The sequence below is a fragment of the Acanthopagrus latus genome, chromosome 4 (assembly GCF_904848185.1).
Source record: "Acanthopagrus latus isolate v.2019 chromosome 4, fAcaLat1.1, whole genome shotgun sequence".
NCBI lineage: Eukaryota > Metazoa > Chordata > Actinopteri > Spariformes > Sparidae > Acanthopagrus > Acanthopagrus latus.
In genome coordinates, this window is record NC_051042.1 from 24919400 (window position 1) to 24940336 (window position 20937).

General features: G+C 41.8%; 1 protein-coding gene and 1 long non-coding RNA gene across 4 annotated transcripts in view; one reads left to right on the top strand and one right to left on the bottom strand.

Annotated features, from left to right (window-relative positions):
• myom2b (myomesin 2b) overlaps positions 1-13114 on the top strand; it is a 31521-nt gene extending 18407 nt beyond the window's left edge. For 2 of the 3 annotated variants that reach the window (XM_037096841.1, XM_037096840.1), the window contains 15 exons: positions 431-575; positions 807-869; positions 1208-1275; positions 2161-2274; positions 2540-2627; positions 3957-3995; positions 4926-5031; positions 5770-5836; positions 6732-6828; positions 7487-7523; positions 8759-8781; positions 9349-9404; positions 9499-9588; positions 12146-12271; positions 12645-13114. In XM_037096841.1, coding sequence (XP_036952736.1) covers positions 431-575; positions 807-869; positions 1208-1275; positions 2161-2274; positions 2540-2627; positions 3957-3995; positions 4926-5031; positions 5770-5836; positions 6732-6828; positions 7487-7523; positions 8759-8781; positions 9349-9404; positions 9499-9588; positions 12146-12271; positions 12645-12857 — 1332 coding nt within the window. In that variant the 3' untranslated portion in view covers positions 12858-13114. The remainder of the gene's footprint in view (positions 1-430; positions 576-806; positions 870-1207; positions 1276-2160; positions 2275-2539; positions 2628-3956; positions 3996-4925; positions 5032-5769; positions 5837-6731; positions 6829-7486; positions 7524-8758; positions 8782-9348; positions 9405-9498; positions 9589-12145; positions 12272-12644) is intronic. The other variant, XM_037096839.1, reaches the window with a different exon arrangement.
• LOC119018837 overlaps positions 1-19934 on the bottom strand; it is a 29109-nt gene extending 9175 nt beyond the window's left edge. The window contains exons 1-2 of the long non-coding RNA XR_005074872.1: positions 19842-19934; positions 8855-8934 (exon numbers count right to left, since the gene is read on the bottom strand). This is a non-coding gene — a long non-coding RNA (uncharacterized LOC119018837). The remainder of the gene's footprint in view (positions 1-8854; positions 8935-19841) is intronic.
• Between the last annotated feature and the right edge of the window lie 1003 nt (positions 19935-20937).

Here is a 20937-nt window from a genome sequence, read left to right on the forward strand (position 1 = left end):
ATGCATTATGGTGTCACTCATTGCTGCACCTTGCAACAAAACGATTAGTCTACAACAATACACAGTGTCAACCAATGGTGTGCTGGATACTATTAACCCTGTATTGATGTTATGTTGTTAATGTGCTACAAGTAACACAAGTCACTTGATATTTATGGATATTGACTATTGTGCAGTAAAAAAAATCTGTTAAGTTGCATACAGGTTTATGGGTCGCTGCTCGGTTGTTTCGTGGCCCTGTTTCTGATAAACACATTACATGGTATCGGATGGGTGCGCAGACTTGTGTACTCACTGATACCAATGCCAGCAGTACAACCCCAATTTGAACCATAATTACGGTGAAAAAGTATCCATTTTCCACTGAGTCTAGCTTCGACTGCATTGTGACCTTTTGTTTTCACAAAAAAACAACCCTGTCTCTCTGCAGCCCAACAAGATGGGTCATGACGTCTCTACAGGTATCATCGAGTTCATCATGGACCACTTCACCGAGGAGAATGAGGGCACATTTACCTGCCAGATCACAGATGGAGGCGGCAAAGCACAGAGCTCCCTGGTTCTGATTGGAGATGGTAAGAGCAGAGAGGTCTGATTTCTCTCTATAGCAGCAACCTTAGTCAAAATGAACACCCAGCCTGTTGATGTTTGACTTTAGACTTCCTGCACCTCTGATGTCAGAGTACAGATACAATATAGAAGCGTGTTAGCTAGATGAATTCACTGAAAGATATCTATAGAAACCACTGGCAATGCTTTGATCCTTTAATTATTGTCTGTCTCTGTGTGTCTGTATATGCACACAGCTTTTAAGGCAGCACTGGCTGAGGCCGACTTCCAGAGGAGGGAGTACATCAGAGTCAAGGAGGGTAAGCAACACAAAAAATCATCCACTTTTAAGCTTTCTATGAGCTTTACTCGACCCTGAGCGGCACACCACTATGTTGCCTGGGAGACAATTCATTTAATCAGTGAGTGTACAGGAAAGAGAAACAGAGTAGGGAGTCAAAGCCTCAAAACTCGAAATGGAACCATTTCAAATGGCTCGCTGGGTGACAAAACAGGTTCTATCTTGAGATTTACAGAACAGCTATGGTGGGTGCATGAGGAGATTCAAACGTAACTAATGCACAAGGCTCAAACAGACAAGATCCACAAACATTTTTTTTTTCAAGCCTTCTGTCTCTGCTGCCTTTATTTACTACAGGTCCCCATTTCAGTGAGTTCCTGACACTTCATGTTGGAGACGACTGCTCTGTCACTTTGGTCTGCAAGGTAAACACAGCCGAACTTAATAATTATTGAATATTTACACTCTAAACAAATGGGAGGCTGACTTGCGGGTAGCTGATGAGCCATTATCTGGTGGCTGAGAGCAGGATGCAACAATGCTGCATAATAACAAGGTCCGGATTGAAAATAACCAGAATTAGACTGTCAGGATTTATTCTCGGCTTTGTTAGCATGAAGGATGTAATTAGACCAATTTTAAAATCAAAGAAGTGTTCACGTCCCCCGAGACAATCTGACGCTGACATCTGTTTTTATCTGTTAGTTTAGCACATTTTGAATGATGTTCAAAACACAACAAACATATGGAGAAAATAAAGTGAGTGAATGACATGAGCGACTAAAAACCTGTTCAAGCAAAAATCTGGGTACAATATATTCTTTTAAAAGGCCGGGCCAATGTCTCCTGAGAGAACAGGTACATTTTTTATCGAAGAAATGGGGTGAGAGTAATTGAGTACAGATGTTGAGGTATCTCTCGGCCTTAATGAACCGCTGTATAAACTGAACTTTACACACATCACTGACTTGTTGGATTTGCATCTTGTAATGAGTTATAAAATCTGAGGCGTGCTGCATTAATGGCACTGCTAACAGGTTTGTATAAGGTGGAACTACAGTGAATTTATATTGCTGAATTTGCCCCGTCGAACATCTCTAATGGATCGGTTACACTCCAAGTGTTAAATAGCCCTGGTTGCCATGAAAAGATGAGGTGCGACACATCTTAACTCAGAACGAATAAATGACTTTTAGAGGCAGAGTTATGCAGGTTTTTTTTTTTTTTAAGCAAGGCACATCTGAATTGGAATATGATGGACTGCTTTATAGAAGATTCATGAGAATATTTGTAATTATGTTTTGTTTCAGGTTGCTAATTTAAAGAAGGAGTCAGTGTTCCAATGGTTTAAAGAAGACACAGAGATCATCCCTGATGTGAAGCCCGACCTGGGATCTGGAGTCTGTAAACTACCTATCAAACTGGTAAAGGCAATTTGGTGCCGTCACTCTCATGGATGCTGTAAAACAGTGCACAATGCTGTTTCTTTCTGTGTATGATTGTTTTTTTTCAGTGATTTGTTTAGCTACAAAAATGCGCAATGTTATATAATTTTAGCGTTTCTACAAGGATCCAAAAACGAGGACACTTTGTTAAAAAACAATAGACCTCACGATGTTTTCAAAGTCGGAACATTCCTCAACGTTCCTTATTCAGTTCGACACACTTTCTGGTTTGTTTCTCCTGCAGTTTTCACTGAAGACAGCAGGACTTTATAAGGCCACCATCAGTGACGACAGAGGAAAAGATATGAGCCAAATTGACATCTCTGGAAAAGGTAAACATATCTTTCATACACAGTTTATCTCACTGATTAATTGAGTAATTTGCTGAATTTCTGGCTCGCTGGTTGTCTAACTGAGAATAAATCAGAACCCCCCAGTATTAATGGCCAATCACAGGCACAAACTAAAAAAGAGCTCAATGCTCATTAAAAAGTGGGATGAATGATCCCAACATATACACTATCTGCATGATGAAGTAATGAATATTTAACTTCTAATCCCAACCTTGTTTTTCTGACTCGGGTATAAAAACTGTTCTTGCTCTGTGACAGCCTCCTCACCTGCTGGCTGTATTTAATCCTGAGAAATCCATTTTAATGTAGCTGTAAAAGTTTGTCACTTGAGTTGGTTGTCTGCCGTCCTTCAAGCTTGAACCTCTGTGTGCATTTTCACCATCCTCTTCAGATTGTCTTTTATCCCTTCTGTATTAGAGGCTATTGAGTATTAAATCACACTAAAGTGAGTGACGAGCTAAACAGATACAGCTCTTTTTGTCATTTTATCTAAACTGGGACACCACCGGAGAACAGATACATTCAGTTTATTGGCTAATAATAGCAACAGGGATACTAAGTCACAGGATCTAATTAAGGGTCGTCTCAAATATACAAGGTTTCACATGGGCCCTTGAAATCATTCAAGGCGGCATGTCTCCTGCAGTTTTCTCACTGTAAGCAGCTGATCACACCAAGGCACGTCTCCAGCGGAACCATTGTTTTCCCTTTGCTACAGCATGCCTGGCATGCACTACTCTCTCACATCTCCCCACTACATCTCACATTTTTCTAGTGTTATTCCAAACTTCTCAGCACAACCCGCAGAGTTGCATCTGTTTTTTCATTAGTTACATTTGATTGCCCGGTTGCACACATAGCACACGCAGCGGCATCAGCAGCAGCAGCAGTGGCAGCGCCTGTAGCTTCCAGTCTCTGTGTGATTGAGAACTAACTCAGCACACTTGAGGGATATTCACACAGTGAAGCCTTGTTCTTTATTTATTGTCTCTTATCTTCCGTGATGCCTGCTAGTGTTGTAACAGTAATTCATCTTGATTTGCGTCTCACTCTGTGACATGTTGGGTTTTTGAATCTTAAATGACTTCATCCTATCCTTTTAAAAATCATTGAATTTCATGTTCAAGAAGGTGTGGGAACCCTGAGTAACAATGTAACTATGGAGCAGGAGATACCCAGACAGCGAAACATGTTTAATTTAAAACCTTTCCTGGCTGAGATTTGAATGACGCCACCAGAGGGCAACAGCGCGACTCTGCATCCTCTTGGCTCTTTCCCTGACCCCATGTTTCTCTGCCTCTCTTCTAGTCTTTGAGGATGCCATCAACAAGATCAGCCAACTGGCTGGTGAGTATCTGCCTTTTGCACACACACTTACACCCACACACACCCACACATGTCCACAGAGGTGAATACACTGACGTATACCATCTCACTCGCCGAGATCCATATTAAAACAGTACTTCCTCACCATCGTCATCCCCGACACACTGGGGTGTGATTGATCTAAATTTAACATGGCACAATCAAAACCACACATGATAAGAGATTCAGATCCATCACCAGGCTGATACATTTTTAAAATCCCAATGCTGCACATGCATACTCCAACACACACATATCAGCGTGTGGCAGAAGTTGTCATGCTGGAAGCATTTGGCCATCATACCATCATATGGTGAAATCACTTTAATATTCCGCCGCACTGTCACAGTGACAGTGTGGAGGAGCATCTTACTCCTATTTTAAGAGACAGTCACTTGACAGCTCTGCAGCAACTGTTACAGCAGTGGTTGCAGAGGAGAAGAGGGTTCATTACTGTGATAATGGGAAACCATGGTGATGTGACCAGGTGGATGACACACTTGTACGCTTGTAATGTGCAGCGGGCAAAGTCTCACACAGTCATAGTGTAGTGTAAAACTCCCTTTTAGGTTGAAGAGCTACAAAAAATACAAATGAAAAAAAAAAAAAAGAGTTATTAAAGCGTTTTTTATAGAATGCAGCATACAAACAGTCAGCACCCTGCCTCATTATTACAATTTCTCTCTCCAGGCTTGATAAAGGTAGAGATGGAAGTCATATAATGGATACCACATATACAAATGACTGCAGATGGGAGTTTCATTCTATTTGACTAGTTCTAAGCGCAAAAAAAGTGCCTCCTGTTGCTCTCTCAGCAGAGCGAGGCGGCGGCAGATGAAAAAATATGTATCTGATTCTTGATTTCAAATGTGCCCTCGACAAACCTCTATCGCCTCCCATCCCCTCCTGTAGGAGCCAGCGCAGCAGAGCTGGTGATCAGCTGCACGGCGACAGGCATTCAGCTGCAGTGTCACATGAAGTATTACACCTCCGAGATGAACATCACCTGGTATCACGGGTAAGACATTACAACTAGTCGCAGAACACAAGCAACAACAACAGCTACGACTGCTGAGGAGAAGAAGGAGAAAACAAGAGTAACTCCAGTGTTTGTAGTCCTGGAAGTGGGTTTTTAAGTATTCTTTTAAGTCAGCCTATAAACATGCTGACCACAAACTGCCAGGAGGGGCAAAAACAATAAGCCACATAATAAAACTTGTGAAGTGCTTTCATTATCCTGGTTATTGCAGTCAAATTGGCCTGTTTTGTGACAGAAATCCCACGCCTGCCATTTTCTAGTGAGACGCAAGTTTTTTTTTTGTGCGCTTAAAAGCACTCTGCCTTACCCTGGATATTATAAAACGTGGAGGGATGGAAAACCGTGTGAGGGAGGGAGGGAGAGAGAGAGAGAGAGAGAGAGAGTAGACAGACAGAAAGAATAAAAAGACAACAAGTATGAGGAGAAAGAGGATGAAAGCGAGGCAGCAGGTAGCAGAGCCGTTATTCAACAACTCAAAGAACACGGAGATTAGACGTTTAACCTCTCGGCGCGTTTTATGTGAGAATGTGCGACACATAGCGAGGGAGAGAAATTGGTATCCCTGTGCCTAACATTAGGCAGACATGTAAAAGTGATTTTCCATTACCTATCTAGCACACACACACACACACACACACACACACACACACACACACACACACACACACACACACACACACACACACACTAACCTCTCCTCCCTTCTCTTCTCCTCAGTGAGACTAAACTGTCCCACGGTGAGAAGACTGTGATTGGAGGAACTCCGGCAATGGCAACAATGGAGGTATTATCTTCTACTATACGATGCTGAACAGTACATGTGTCTTAAAGTGGGCCATATACAGGAACATTTAGAATTTGACTTTCAGAATTAAAGGATAATTGCACAAATGTTACATAATAACGTGTGTTTACAGGTCTTGGGGAGTACTGCTGCATATGTGTTAAAAGGTATTGTGAAGCCTTTTTAGAGCTCCGAAACAAGGAACAATTATCTGATAAACTGCCTCCAGCGGTGTCACTTAGTGGCAAAGTTGCATTGTGGGTAATGTAGGCAGCAAGTTTTGAAAAGGAAGATGACTGCATGGACTAAAAAGGACGATATGTCCTGTCCTGCTGCATCAATCTCGATCATTTGTCTTTTTAAACGGTCCATCATAAGAAAACCAAACGACTTCACTACCCACAATGCAACTAAGCCACCAAGGATCATCACGAGAGACAGTTCATCGGATTACACGCAGCTTCCTCCGGAGCCACAAGAGGCTTTTCACCACTTTTTTTCTTTACATATGCAGTAATACTCCCTAAGACCTGTAAACACACCTTAATGTGTAAAATGGTGGCCTTTATACCCTTCAGTCAATGGCATTGTTGTTAATAAGTGTTGCTTAAACGTGCTCAAAGAGTGCCTGTGTAGAGGTGATACCAGGCCAACTCTAAGACAAACTAAATAGATAATCTCACCTTTAGAAGGAGGTGGCTCATGAATAAAGCATCATACATTTTAGAGTCATTAAACTTAATTAATTAAATAGTGCTATCTTCCCTTACTTTTTTGGCAGAGTGCTTTATAATTGTAATTACCTGGTAGATGAATGAATCCTTTTTTTTAAACCATTAATTAAATGTGTACAAGCAGAAATAAACAGTTGCTTAACTGATTGTTTGCTTCACAGGTGATTGAGCCGTCAGACAAGGATAAAGGAAAGTACTCCATCATCATCACCGACCCTGAAAACTCACACAAGCGCACACTGGACCTCAGTGGTGATGGTCAGTAGCCTCTCTCTTTCTCTCTCTCACTCAGTGTCACTCTCAATTTTATTGATAATGCTGTGAAATGAGAGGTGGAAACAACACTTGTTATTATGGAGCTCTTAGCTTCAATTTGTAATTTAAGACTTTAAAATGATGCCCCAACCTTTTTGTGTACAAAACACTCACCACTGGCTGTAAAACTGGCTGTAAAAAGTCTACAGTTTGCTTTTTTTCCCCAATAAAAACTGGTCCTTGAAATCATTTTGGTTACAATGGATGCCAACAGAGAGAGTGACCACAGAAACTCCTCAAAACAGTCCTTGAACATAACTAACCTCTCCTCTGCCCTCCCATTGCACTCATTATGTTATCAACAGTTATGTTTTTTGACAAATATTTGATAAGTGCACCGCTTTGCATGCAACATTGTTCCCTTCCTCGGCTCTGAAGCCATGTCGTGAAGTAGTGTATCACAGTATGTTCTTTCAACAGACGTTTGAAAGCTGCCAGGGTTACTAATGAAGGAGTAAACAACAGACACAGTTTTAAAGCCACCTTTTAAAGCCAGGGTTGAGTGTTTTATATCTGAAATGTTGATTTCCAGTGGAGTGTGACTTTGAAAATAAAGTAAGGGAACAAAGTGGCAGTGAAACTCCATTTTTGTCTTTTACAGTGTACGAAAAGGCCTTCGCTGAGTTCCAGAAACTCAAGTAAGAAACACAAGTCTCTTTTTTTTTCGCTTTTTTGTCTCTTAGTGTGTATTTGGGTCAGACTAAACACTCTGTTAATGATGAATCACTTAATCCCTCACATTTGTACTAACTCTGCTACACCACAGATACTTCATGTTTGCACACTTAAAAACATACTCTTGAAATTCTATTTTTTGAATACGCATGTCGATAAAAACACACCCTTTCCAGTGAGACAATCTATTTCAAGCATCAATACTATTCTCTTTAGCTTCTCGTATTAGGTGTGTTATTCAAGCAATAGTCTGTGGCTCATAGCCTGAATGTTTGCATTTGATATATCAGGAAACATTTAAGCTTAAAGTGCAGCATCTCAATGTGTGGATGGTCACAGCAGCTTCAGCACAGGCTGCTCTCCATCCACAAATTGAACATTTCAACATTTCAAAAACTACAGTAAGTAAACAAACCCCATGCCTCGCTGTCTAAAAAAGTACAGCCTATTATAATTTGAGATAAAAATCAATGTTAAAAATAGAAGTCGACAGGTAGCAGAGATCCTTCTGGGTCCTGTGGCTAATTGGGCCAAAGCGAAAAAACCCTGCATACTGAATTCTGCAGATCCATTTAGAAAAATCAATTGAAACTCCCAAACACTAAACAGTGCATGCAGAGTGGAAACTGTCCAAATCCCTTCTCTAATTAACATTCAAAGAGAGACATTTAAGCACAAGATTTTACAAGCACATTGAAACAAGTGACACCCTGTTGCCCTTTTGATTGATCATCAACATGCCAAGAGGAGCACAGAGTTCCCTCAGCCATCTGGTCCTGTGGCTGACCTCTGGTCCTCCCATGCTGCTCCGACAGACCTTACCCAGTTATTACAAAGCTCAATATTTTTTTTTTTCCGATAGAAAAGATCCTGTTAAGTCCCTGAATATACTACAGCATAATGAGCATTGGCTCAAAACCCAGATCGCCTTGTGGCAAACCATCTGACCACTGCTACTGACCAAAAAATGGAAAAGATATTATGTGTGTGGTCAGTGAGCAGGGCCAGGTAGTGGAAACAGACCAGAACCAAACTTGGCTAAAATAAATGTACAAAGCTGGGCTACATTTGATGCTCTTGGAATTACTGTTTGTTGATTTTATTCATTTTGAAAATTAAATGAATACTGAGAGGTTCTTTTTAGGTTACAGAGTTTTACTCAGTACTGTTTAACAAAACCTTTCTTTCTGTGTTACAGGGCTGAAGCCTACGCTGAGAAGAGTGAGTGCATCATTCTACTGTACTTCTGTCTTTGTTTAAAACAAATTTTGCTGTGTGATCAATTCATACTTACCAAAAGGTTTGGAATCGGTCCAGTAGTTCACCTCAGCTGCCAGCGTCAGATATTGTTCTGGGGAAATCATTCCTGTGTGTCTGAGGAGATTAATGGAAACAATTACTATAGAATTAGACTTTTTGTTGGATGGTAAAATCTTAGTAAATCTTTTGTTGGATATTTAGCCATGACTTTTGGCAATAAGTCCTTGCTGGCAGGTCCTCTAGGTAAACTCCAAACATCTCTCTCCAACTTGTTACCACTGACGTCTCTTATTCACCAAAACATGTAAATATAGGCCCAGGTTTAAAAGTGTGGAAATTCCACTCTAAAAGCTATATTCTCTGCAATTGTTTCTTATATTTAGGTCTAATAAGATATTTTGACTCAACATGAGACATTTGCATGGTAAAACCTATTTAGCTGCCTGGGAGATTATGAGGATTCGAAGTTCATCATCAGATAGTGATCAATAGGAGCGTGTGATAACACCAACACTGGTTTGTTTTCAGACCGCGGTAAGGTGGTGGGAGGACTCCCTGACGTGGTCACCATTATGGAGAAGAAGGTAAGTGTCTGAGCTGTACTGTACATGTGATCGTGTGATTTGAATTTATTTGTACATGTTTGTGAAGAAGTTGTCTTCTTTCTTCCTCCTGTAGACCCTCAGTTTAACATGTACAGTGCGTGGAGACCCCAAGCCTCAGGTCTCCTGGTTGAAGAATGGAGCAGATGTGGAGCCTGACGATCAGGTAAACTACCAGATAACAGACGCCATAAACAGAGCCTCGTTCTCTACACTTGCCACAGGCAGCTCCTGCTTCCTCTCTCATGATTAATGACCTTATTAATCAGACACAATTGCCACAGTATGTTTCTATTAACTTGTCTAGTGATACCACAGGGTTTCCACACTCAGTATGTTACTACTGGTTAAGTATTTTGCACACTGTTTGCACATTTATATTGGTAGTATACTAAAGAACAACCGATCGTGGTCTTAATGTGATTTGTCAGAACAAGAAAGTTTACCTTTAAAACTACATGCAAGAATATATTCAAGATTCAAGATTCAAATATATACAGTAGCAGATCAGGAAAGGAGATTTGGATGTATATGTTCAAGTTCTTATTGCAATAATTTAGATATGTATTATGATTACATTTCATCCACAATGAGTGGGGATGATCAGTTTGCATGACAGTTTTGGTTTTCACTGAAAGACTATCATGACGATGTGACAGAAGTTAGTACCAGGGCAGGCTTAAAGTAGTGATTGTTGAATTCAAAATTTAAAACAAATGAAAGGGACAAAATCCAGAAATTCTTTGTTGGGAGCTGTTGGAAAGTAGCCCTGCTTAAAGTCTTCTTAGCTAAAAAACAACAACCCTCCCTTGTTAGAGAAATCTACATATTTTAGGTGAGGTCAGCATTATCAGCACTCTCAAAAACTCACAAATCTACCGCTCATACCTCACTGACCTACTTGCCAACCTGTACCAGTTGTATATACACATTCCCCAGTCAGTGGAGGCTCTTTCAACAGCATCAGCATCCTGTGGCTCATAGTGGCTTTGAAGATTTAAGTTTGAGAAAACCCCTGTCCGGGGGGAATACGTGTTGAAGTTTGCCCTCTTCTTTATTCATTCCCCCACCTGCTAATAATCTGTCGAAAACAAGAGCTAGCAAGAGCCTACTGAAAATGTTACCAGCAAAACAAACAGAAATATATCCAGATCCCGAGAATGAGGCACTGACGCTGGTGGTAAAAACCAGAAATGTATATTTTTGTTCAATTTGATACCAAGTATGAGAAGCCTGTTCTCTGAGTACCAATGTTACATTTCCATTTTAGGGCATTTAGCAGATGCTTTTGTCTAAAGCGACTTACACTTATTCATCCACTGATGATGGTGGCTGCCCTGCAAGGTGCTGACCAGCACGTCAGGAGCAGTTTGGAGTTCAGTATCTTGTCCAAGGTCACTTTGACACGCAGACCAGTCTTAGATTTTGGATATTGACATATGAGGCTGCATTACAGTAAACTGATGACAGTTCCTAGTTTCAGGCGATTATACACTAATTAAAACATAGTCATTAATTTTATAATCCATATCTGCCAATAGATCTCCCTAAATCTTACGCACTGCACCTTGAATATTTTCGAGGGTAACAATAGTCTTTTGCATGTTACTGTGGCAATAATACGTCTCCCAGACTGAGCAGTTATGAGGTGCTTTTGAGGGGATTTCAAAACACTGATATATGTTTCACCCAGCCTTAAGCCTAATGTTATGTTTTTGCTTTTTTTTGTACAGCATTTACCTTTCATTTAAGAGGAACTAGCAACCAACAGATTAGTCTTCATTGGTCTAAATAATGAATGCAATTATCCAACATGTTAAATGGAAAAGGGTCCTCAGTTGCAAATATGGCAGCCTTTTTGTGGTTCTATTTGAATTTGAAAGCCCATAGAGCTTTTAATTTCTCAAAATTAAAGGCAAGTGTTTCTCTTAATAGAAATGTAATTACCCTGCGACAAGTGCCACTCCATAAAAATGTACTAATGTCCAGACCTCGCGGATGAGTGGGATGGTGTGAGCGTTGGAAATTGAAATACTGCATCCTTGTCTGCGCCATTCACAAAGTACGAGTCCGATCGGCACGAGTGTAGCTCCGTTCCTTGAGACCACAAAAACAAAAGTATTGATGTTCAAAGCCTTCAGAGTTGAAGTGCACTTGTGTCTGTCTGACTTACACTGGGTGAGTGGTGCCGGCGACACAAGTGCACTTCAACTCCGAAGGCTTTAAACATCAATAGTTTAGTTTTCTGAAGGCTTTAAACATCAATAGTTTAAAGCCTTTCGGATTTGAAGTACACTTGTGTCATCTGCACTACTCAGAGTACATCGACACAAGCGTACTCAAAATCTGAAGGCTTAAAAAATCAATATTTTTGTTTCTTTTTCTGGTCCCAAGAAATATGGGTGGAATATATTTTTTGTCATTTAAATCCATCATATTTTTGCTGAGCTAACAGGGCTCGGCAGAGTAGAGGAGACTGTGGTACATCATTAGTCCTCCTGTCCATCAAGTCAATCTAGCAGCACTCAGCTTTTGCTAAAGGGAGGTGGTAATCAAAGCTCATGCTGCTGCTCTGACTAAAAGAGAACTCATGTTTTAAATAAAACTTTAGGTGACAGGCCTTTTTAAATGTTAAATCATGCTAAAGTCCCTGTGCTGTGCTGTGCTGTGCTGTGCTGGGCTGCCTCACTTGCTTTTTTCTAACCTTTGATTTCATATTTCAGTATGTGGTCTCCCTGGACCAGGGCAAGTTTGCCAGTCTGACGATCAAAGGTGTTTCCATGGAGGATTCTGGCAGATATACCATGATTGTCCAGAACAAATACGGAGGGGAGTCTGTGGATATAGTGGTGAGTGTCACCGCTGTGTACCACAAATTGGAGGATTTACTCAGAGCCGTGAAATTTTTCTGACCATCTGTGGCACAAATCTCATCTTTTCATCTGGGCCTAACAGTGAGCTATTTTTGTAAGCGAGCTTGTGTGTAACTCAGAGCCATTACTGAGCTGATGTTTGACCTTGGGAGTTTTCTTCCGTCCCCGATTTGGAAGTTTCAACATAAATCCTGACCTAGAATGTTCTTTACGTAAGGCTTAAAATGATGTGTGTAAACTCCTGACGATGTCGCCCTGTATTTTTTAATACCACAAGTACAAATGGTCGAGTAAATGCACACATGTGAACTGTCTACATGACACTGACATTCTGTTTTTTTCCTTCCAGGTCAGCGTGTACCGTCACGGAGAGAAAATCCCTGAAGCAAAACCAACTCTGACCCCTAAAACAATCATCCCTCCCAAGCTCCCCATTGAGATCCCTCAGCCCAAGACCCAGCCTGCCCCTGCCCCTGCTCCTGCCCCCGCTCCGAGCCCCGCCCCTCCCAAGGCAGCTCCAGGAAGAGGGATGAAGAGCCCCACTCCCACCAGGAGGAAGTAGAAAAGCTTCTGACGGTCATAAATGAGAAAGAAACGCTATTCATGTAGACCACACAAGCTTGTATTGGTATTCTCTATCTGGACAAAATATCAGAAGCATTAAATGGAACGGAGCTAACACTGTTGGGGCGTTAAATTAGAGAATCAAGCAAACTTTGTTAGCGTACAAAAACAATAAGAAAAAAAAATGTGATATCACTGTATGAAAATGAAAAAACCCTGTAATGAATCTAATAAAAGATAGCTGATACATGAACATGACTAAATTAGAAAATGATTCATTGCATTGAACTGAAACTTGAATAAAGTGGAAAATTTGATTCGAACTATTGCTGGAAACAAGAATGAAATGTATTTTAAAACTGACACCAGAATGTAAGTTACTGTGTTTAAAAAACAAACAATATAATAAAACAGACACTATATAGAGTACGTTGATGGTCACCACCATGAAGACGTCTGCTCAGAATCTAAGCCTCTCGGAGCTTCACTCACTGTCTCAACAAGTGTACAAACATCACAAAACTCTCGGAACAACAGCTTGGATACGCTCTCATCAGTATCCTGTTTTAAATGGCATGTTTTATGCTGCGTTGGCTTCGTACTTCCCCCTCACAACCACCACCATTTTGAGGTCATGGCCAAGCCGAGTCGTGGTGGCCCTGTGGAGAGAGGAGGGCCTGTATCAGCGCCTGTAATGGTTTTCTGCTAGAAACAAACAAGTCACTGCTACATCCTGCAAGATGCATCTTCACGCTTCATAGTTTTTCAACCTCCCTACAGAAAATAAAGGAAACTTTCACAGCGAGCCCGTTAACACAGGTACAGAGACAAACGGGCTGCACTAAGCCAACATTACGCTCCCACCCATGGCAGCAAATATACAGCACCGTCCCCCTTAACATCCCCACGGTGAGGTATTAAACATGCCGAAGTGCATCACCACTTAGAAAAGCAGAACTGTGGAGCAGGATTGTCACACTCACACTGCCGCCACCAAGAACTGTTATCTTCAAATGCTGCTTGATATCGACTGCGACTGTTAGCACCGAAAAACATATTGGGGCGGGGGGGGAATCTATGTGTGTCGACCCTACAGCTGAATATCAATAATGCAACAGTCCTCCTGGTCGTCAGCCAGCAGCACAGACAAGACGTGCAACGAGTAGTCAAGTCAGGTTTTTAAACTACAGGAAGTAGTGATGGTGGAGCCGATGAAAAAAGATGGCTGATGAGATTTGTGGTTCATTAAAGCTGATGAGAGGCGGAGAGCAGACAGAGAGGATGAGAGAGAGAGAGGAGGAGGATGAGGAGGAGGAGGAGGAGGAGGAGGGTAAATTCATTGTTTCTGTGTTTGCTGCTGCTAATAAAAGAAAGAGATTATACTTTGCCGGGCCTGTTTGTTCATTCTGTCAGAGAGAAAAAAAGAGGAAACAAGAGAGGGATTGTGAGTGAATGAGTGAGTGAGCGGGTTGGAATAATGGAGAGCCTGAGAACGAGAAAGTGAGACTGTGAGGTTGCTATTGTTTCGTGTTACTTTTGCTGCTGATGCGTCTGCTCGGGCGGCATGAGACGAGTCCTGTCATGCTCGTTAACAAGTTGGGAGTGAGTTGAGTGATTGGATGGGGAGAGATAGAGGGAAGAGGGACTGGCTCTGCGTGTGTGTGTGTGAGTTATTTTGCTGTTGATGTCATGTCTCTTGGTCGTGAAGACAGACCTCATCATGTCATAAATCGTGTGTATAAGTGTGAAAGGAAGGGAGAAGCGGGCCGAGACAAAGAACATAGAAAATTCAGTGTTGCGTGGCAATGGAGAGAAAGACAGCAAGAAGAAGAAGAAGAAGAAGAAGAAGAAGAAGAAGAAGAAGAAACTGGTGTGTGTGTGTGTGTGTGTGTATGTGTGTGTGTGTGTGTGTGTGTGTGTGTGTGTTAGAGGGAGAGATCTGAATCATTTTGATCTTTTTTGCTGATCATCTGCTGTGAGATCATTTTCCTGACTTTTTAATTAATTTTCACATTTTTAATCAACATAATTACTGAGAAAAAAAAACTCAACGTTACCATGGCAACCAACTTTTTCAATTTCAAATAAACTTGGGGAGCAGGAAAAAGGGAACTCGTGTCTCTCTCTGTGTGAGGGGCGCGCAGACAGGCAAACAGATACATACATGGGGGAGACGCACGGGAGCATGAGCATGCACACATACGCATGCATGCGGGCGCACATGCATGCATGCACGCACACACACACACACACACACACAGATTGACGGTGCTGCTATCTAAATGGAATAGCTAGCCAGTACTGATAGCATGAAATTGTGTTTCCAAATATAACACCGTGTCATTGGAGTGTGTGTGTGTGTGTTTTGAGAAACAAGACTATAGAATATATGCTCTTTTTACTTTCCCCTCCACATGGGGGCACTATGGTAACATGCACACACACTTAGACGTCATTACTCACTTTTGGGCACATGCACGCACGCACGCACGCACGCACGCACGCACGCACGCACGCACGCACACACACACACACACACACACACACACACACACACACACACACACACACACACACACACACACACACACAGATAGACAGGCCTGTCCTAATTAAAGCAGCGCTGTTCAAACAATGAGATAAACTAGGAGCAGAGACATTTTGTGGGTGTGCACTGGAAAAGCCACATTTTTTAAAATACTGCTATTATGCACACACACACACACACACATTTTTTTAAATTTGTAATTTGCATTGTGGGGTAAATGCTGACAATTACTGTGATGATGCTATTGATTACTGCTGATTTTCGCCTAAAGGAGAGAGGAGGGAAGAGGCGTAGGGGATGGGGGGTTATGAGGAAAAGGGTAAGGAGGGAAGAGAGGAGAAACAGGCAGCATGTTATTTTGCAAGCTTGTCATGCTGCTACAGCACAGATGATCATTTCTTTATGTTACTGAGCAGAAGGACAGCTGTGGTAGAAAGGGTGCAGAAAGAAAGTTGAGAAAAGGGTGCAGAGGGGGAGCAGTGAGGAAGAGGGAGAGGTGAGGCATACAGAGAGGAGAGGATGAGGGGGGGAGGGAGGTGAGAAGTGAGTCAGGTGGGTTGATGCAACTGTGTATGAACGTAAATCAGTTACACATTGTTGGCTTTCACCTCTTCCATCTCGAGCTCAACAACCTCTCACTGTAATCAGACAACAGTGGGGTGTTGCACTCTTCCTTATGACAGAAATTAACCTGCTTGTTTCTGATTCATCAACCGTGTCGGCGCCTCCAGTCTCACAGGAGCCCTCGCACCAATCATAGAAATCTCAATCTGCAAACGCAAGTAAACACAAAGTTTGACACGACCAAGACAGCTGCAACGTGTCTGCTCATGGATGACAGCACATAATCCTGGTTGACCATCAGCACCGTCTAACCTCTGGCTGGGATTTCCTCTCAGGCTGGTGAAAGATCTGGTGGAAATCAGTCCGGTAATCCTCTGTGTGCTCCGAGATTTACTACCACGTTTGTTCTGAGCCATACAAATGAAGATGCAGAGACAATATAAACGTCAAGATGACTGACAGTAGAGCAAAGGACAGGAGCAGAGGTGAGGGGGATGAGAGAGGGAGAGAAAGAAGAGACAATGTATGAAAAAGAAAAGAATAAAGAGAGGACCAGAATAGGTACACGACGTGAGTGCAGGTTTGATTCTCCCATGCTGTGATTTATAGACATCTTCACTTCAGACATGTTTTTTTAGGTATTATTCCTGTCACATGTTCAAAACACATCAAACAGAAAAATGACTCATCTTAAAATGGAGGTGAGCTTAATGTTCAAGTCTGGTATATTTCCAGTGCTATCAAGTGATGCTTTGCAGGGGAACATGCTTCTCCCTCTGCAGGGAAGTCAGGTGGCTCAGCTGCACAGCAGCTCCCCCGGAGCTGGTAGTGACTCAGTATCTGGCTGCCGGAGACTTCAGCAGGACAGATGCTTGACAACACAGGGACTAAAAACCCTGAATCTCGGGTCCAAGGGCAGCGTGTCTGCTTGCCATTCCAGTCTGTAACGCCTCTCCACTGGCATCTTGACACATTAAATCCAGAGGTGCTGTGCACGTCAACACCAAGCAATAAATCATGGGAGAGTGGCTCATTGTTTATTAAAGGAACAGTTCACCCTCAAAGGAAAGTTCAGTCATTATCTACTTACTCCCATGCAGGGGTGTAGCTATCATTTCAGAAGTGAGGGGGACAAATTGTTAGAGGTCTATTGAGTGATTTATCTTCCCCTCGCATTCAATTGCATCTGTCTTTAGTGGCAAAAGAACCACATAACCACAAACAGCACAGCAACAGGGGACCGACTTTAGTTCTTTAAAATTATATACTATCAAAATCTAAAGTCAAAATCTAAAATCTAAAGCTGCCAAACTCTGGTTGAGTTGACATAATTAAGGGTGAGTGGCCATAATTAAGTGCCAAATGACAACATTGAACATAAAAAGTTCTGTAAAACACCAAATTAAAGAGGAGTGAGTTTATTTCTAGGTGGAAGAGCAGCCAAAAATTTTAGTCAAGTAAGAGAATTTTTACTTTAGAATAATATTACTCATGTAGAAGTAAAAAGCAGTCACCCAAATAATCACTTGAGTAAGAGTAAAAAAGTATTTGGTGTAAAAACTACTCAAGTACTGAGTAACTTTTGAGTAGCCTAACATCTGATTTATTCATCAAATAAGAACATTATTATAATCATTCAATCAAAATAATAATCAGCAAATTCATGTATTTTAAACTTTAACTACCACAAAAATAAATCAAATCTTTACAAAAATAACATAGTCAAAGGAACACAAAGACATTTATATTATATATTATATATTGATTTCTACCCAGAAGTACGGAAAGTACTACACCCATGCTCCCATGCTGATGGAAAGTCAGCTGGAGCTTCACAGCAAAACACTGTTCAGTACAAATACTTACTTACTTACTGTACTAACTTACTTGAATATTTATCTTCCAGACAACTTCCCAACAATACAAGACTAAGAAGAAAATCACTGCATTGCATGCACCGCAGATATAGCAAGACAAAATGAAGTAAAAGATGTGACAAGATGGAAACTGACAGATAGGGAGACTGGAATGGGTAAAAATAAGTATAGTGACAAAAGCTCGGGTTCAGTTAGCTTTGCACAGATATGGTCAGTAGAAATGTCCTTCAGAGGGAAACTATTTACTTTTGTACTTTGAGTAAGAGAGAAACTGAATCAGTACTTCAACTTTACCAGTTTACTTTTATCTTTTTTGACACAAGTATCTGTACTTGTACTTGGGTAAAGAAAGTGTGTACTTTTGCCACCTCTCACAGCGTTGCAGCATTCTTAAATACAGTAACTACAGTTCATCCGGTATAATCCAGGCCCCCAAAAGCCTTGAGATCCTAAATTGATTAGAAAAAAAAAAACCCTGTTACTCACACCTTTTAAAGCTGAAATCCTCACTGTGCCTGCGAAGCTAAAAATACCAGCGCGCAACCCATCTGAAGTGGGTGCATGAGCTCGACTGCACACCAAGGGTGTAATTAATGTCTTTTCACATCAATTTGGCATCTTGGGGCTTCCGGAGATATGGATTATGACGAAAGACCTGTATGGAGCCCCCAGCAGTACTTCAGTTGTTGAAGCAGAGTGCTTACGATGCTGTGAAGCTCCAGAAATGATTGTGAAAAAGAAAAACCCAACAGAAACATGCCAGTTCTCACTCTTCACGTTCCCCCTGGTTTTCCCTACAGGTTGCCCAAGTTCCTGTCACGCTGCAGACAGGAAAGTTTGATTGGAGTCTCCGAATTGCTCACATTCATGAATGAGACTCATTATCTGTCTGAGCCCGAGTCACTGTGCCCTCAGTGGGAGAGAGAGAGAGAGAGCGACAGAGAGAGAGAATGGGAGCCGTGAAAATGAATAGTTGTTTGTGAAACTTAGACTCCATTCAACATTCAAACTACCCCCTGAAAACATCTTTCTGTGAGAATGGGGAGACGTGCTGCCTATTCCTGGAAAGCTGCCTTTTCTTTTTATTATGAAGGACAGAAGAGTCTCCTTTTTTGACTTCAGCGTTCCTCTCAGCCTGTCTGTCTCTGTATCTCCCTCCTCTCTCTTCCTTCTGTTTCCTCCTTCTATTTCTTCTTTCTTTCAGCCCCCCCCCCCCCCACTTTGAGAAAATTTGGCTCCGATCAGAATCACCAGTGAGCATTCCTTTCCCAATTTAAATGATTTTTTTTTTTTGCAGCTTCACAGGCGCACCCACCCAGACAGCCAGACCTACTCACATTGCAAGTCTCACCCACCCTCCCTCTCTCCCTCTCTCTCTCTTCCCCTTGTGCACACCGCTCACCTCTTTCATTTCACTCCCCCCTCCTTTTCCCCTCTGTCACGCACATACAAACATGCACATACAAAAAAAAAAGAAAAAAATACAATTCAGACCTAAAAAGTGGTGGCAGCGCTGGCGAGGTGCCAAAAGAACAGGAGCCCGTATAGTTGCCTCACCGACTTCAGTTGGCTGAGGAAAAACAGATGAGGGACAAAAGAAGCGAGGCTGCAGCTGCGAGAAGAGACGGGCGATAGGAAGGCAGATAGACGGAGTGACAGTTTCAGCAGCGTGTGTCATTTAAACATGAATAATGTGTTTATCCTGGCGCATATCTGTGCTGCAGAAGGCATCATTATGCACAATCTCACGATAATATGCCTGATTCCTTCCCAAATACGAACGCAGATGATTTTTGAGCTCCTTGGAAACGGCACACTCCCTGATGCATGTCAGCATGTCGGAGTCACACAGACAAAGGAAGCTGTCTAGTCCGCTGGCAATTTTCTTTTTTTTTTTTTCTGATTTTCTTTTTTTTTTTTTTCCTTGAAGGGGCCGTGGCCAGCTGTCTTGCCGAGATTATTATGTGAAGGCAACTCACCAGGTTTGCCTCACCTGTCTGTTTCATGCATCAGATGTTTCTTTTGCATTGAGCTGACGAGACACAGCGAACAGGTGTCTGCACCTCCCCGGGCTGAGGGGCGCGCTGAGAGAGAGAAAGAGAGAGAAGCTAACGTCGTGATCAGCCACTTCAAAATTCGACTTTTCACCAGCCGAGCCGTCAGATGTAAAGCCGCACAAGCCATTCACTTCTTGATTTTAATGCTATGTTTCATTTTCAGATGCTCTGAAAATATTTCCACAGCTTTTGGTGCATACACAATTATCACACCCGGGGGACAATTTTGGATTGATTTGGGGTTATTTTCAGCCACTTTTTAACCTCTGCTCGGCAACACTTCTGAGGGAAATATTCTGCTTTTTCACTTCACCGCATTTTAGTACAGCTTCAATAACCAGCGATTAGGATCTGACATATAAGAAAACATATCCAGGTCATGAAGGGATTTATTGTTGTGAAATAACGTACTCAAGAGTATATATCGTTCTCCTCGACCAGATTAAACATTAGAAGATTAAAGTGCTTCTCATCAATGATATAACACTATGACAATAAGACTTCATCCTATATTTCCTGCTAATACTTTGAAGCTTTTACTTAAAAATAAAGATCATGACTGCAGGATCACTAGTTTGTTTTTGCTGCCAGATGTTCCATCATTGACGGTCTCATCTCAGACAGTTAGGATTGATCGAAACCTCTTCCTGCCCTCATGTCTTCATCATCCTTTGAAATTATGCGAGCAACTAAATGAGTGAACACGAATGACTCCTGAGCAAAAGACACGCCTGAGTACTATGTTCAGCGGTGGACTGCACAGTGTTAATGGGTTCATGCACTAAAGAAAAAAAAAACAGTAATCAATAATTCAGTAAGATTTGCAAATAAAATAAACCTATATTGTTGCCAAGATTTTCTGCCTCGCTGATGTAAGACAGGAAGCAACACAATGGCTACATACACCAGGTACTGCTGTGGTTGCACAGCTTCATCCTGTGGCCTTAAAGTCATGTCACAGCTCAGTAAGTGTGCATACTTAACATCTCTACTGAGCTGAGAACACTATGGCTCATGGCTGCTGATTATAGA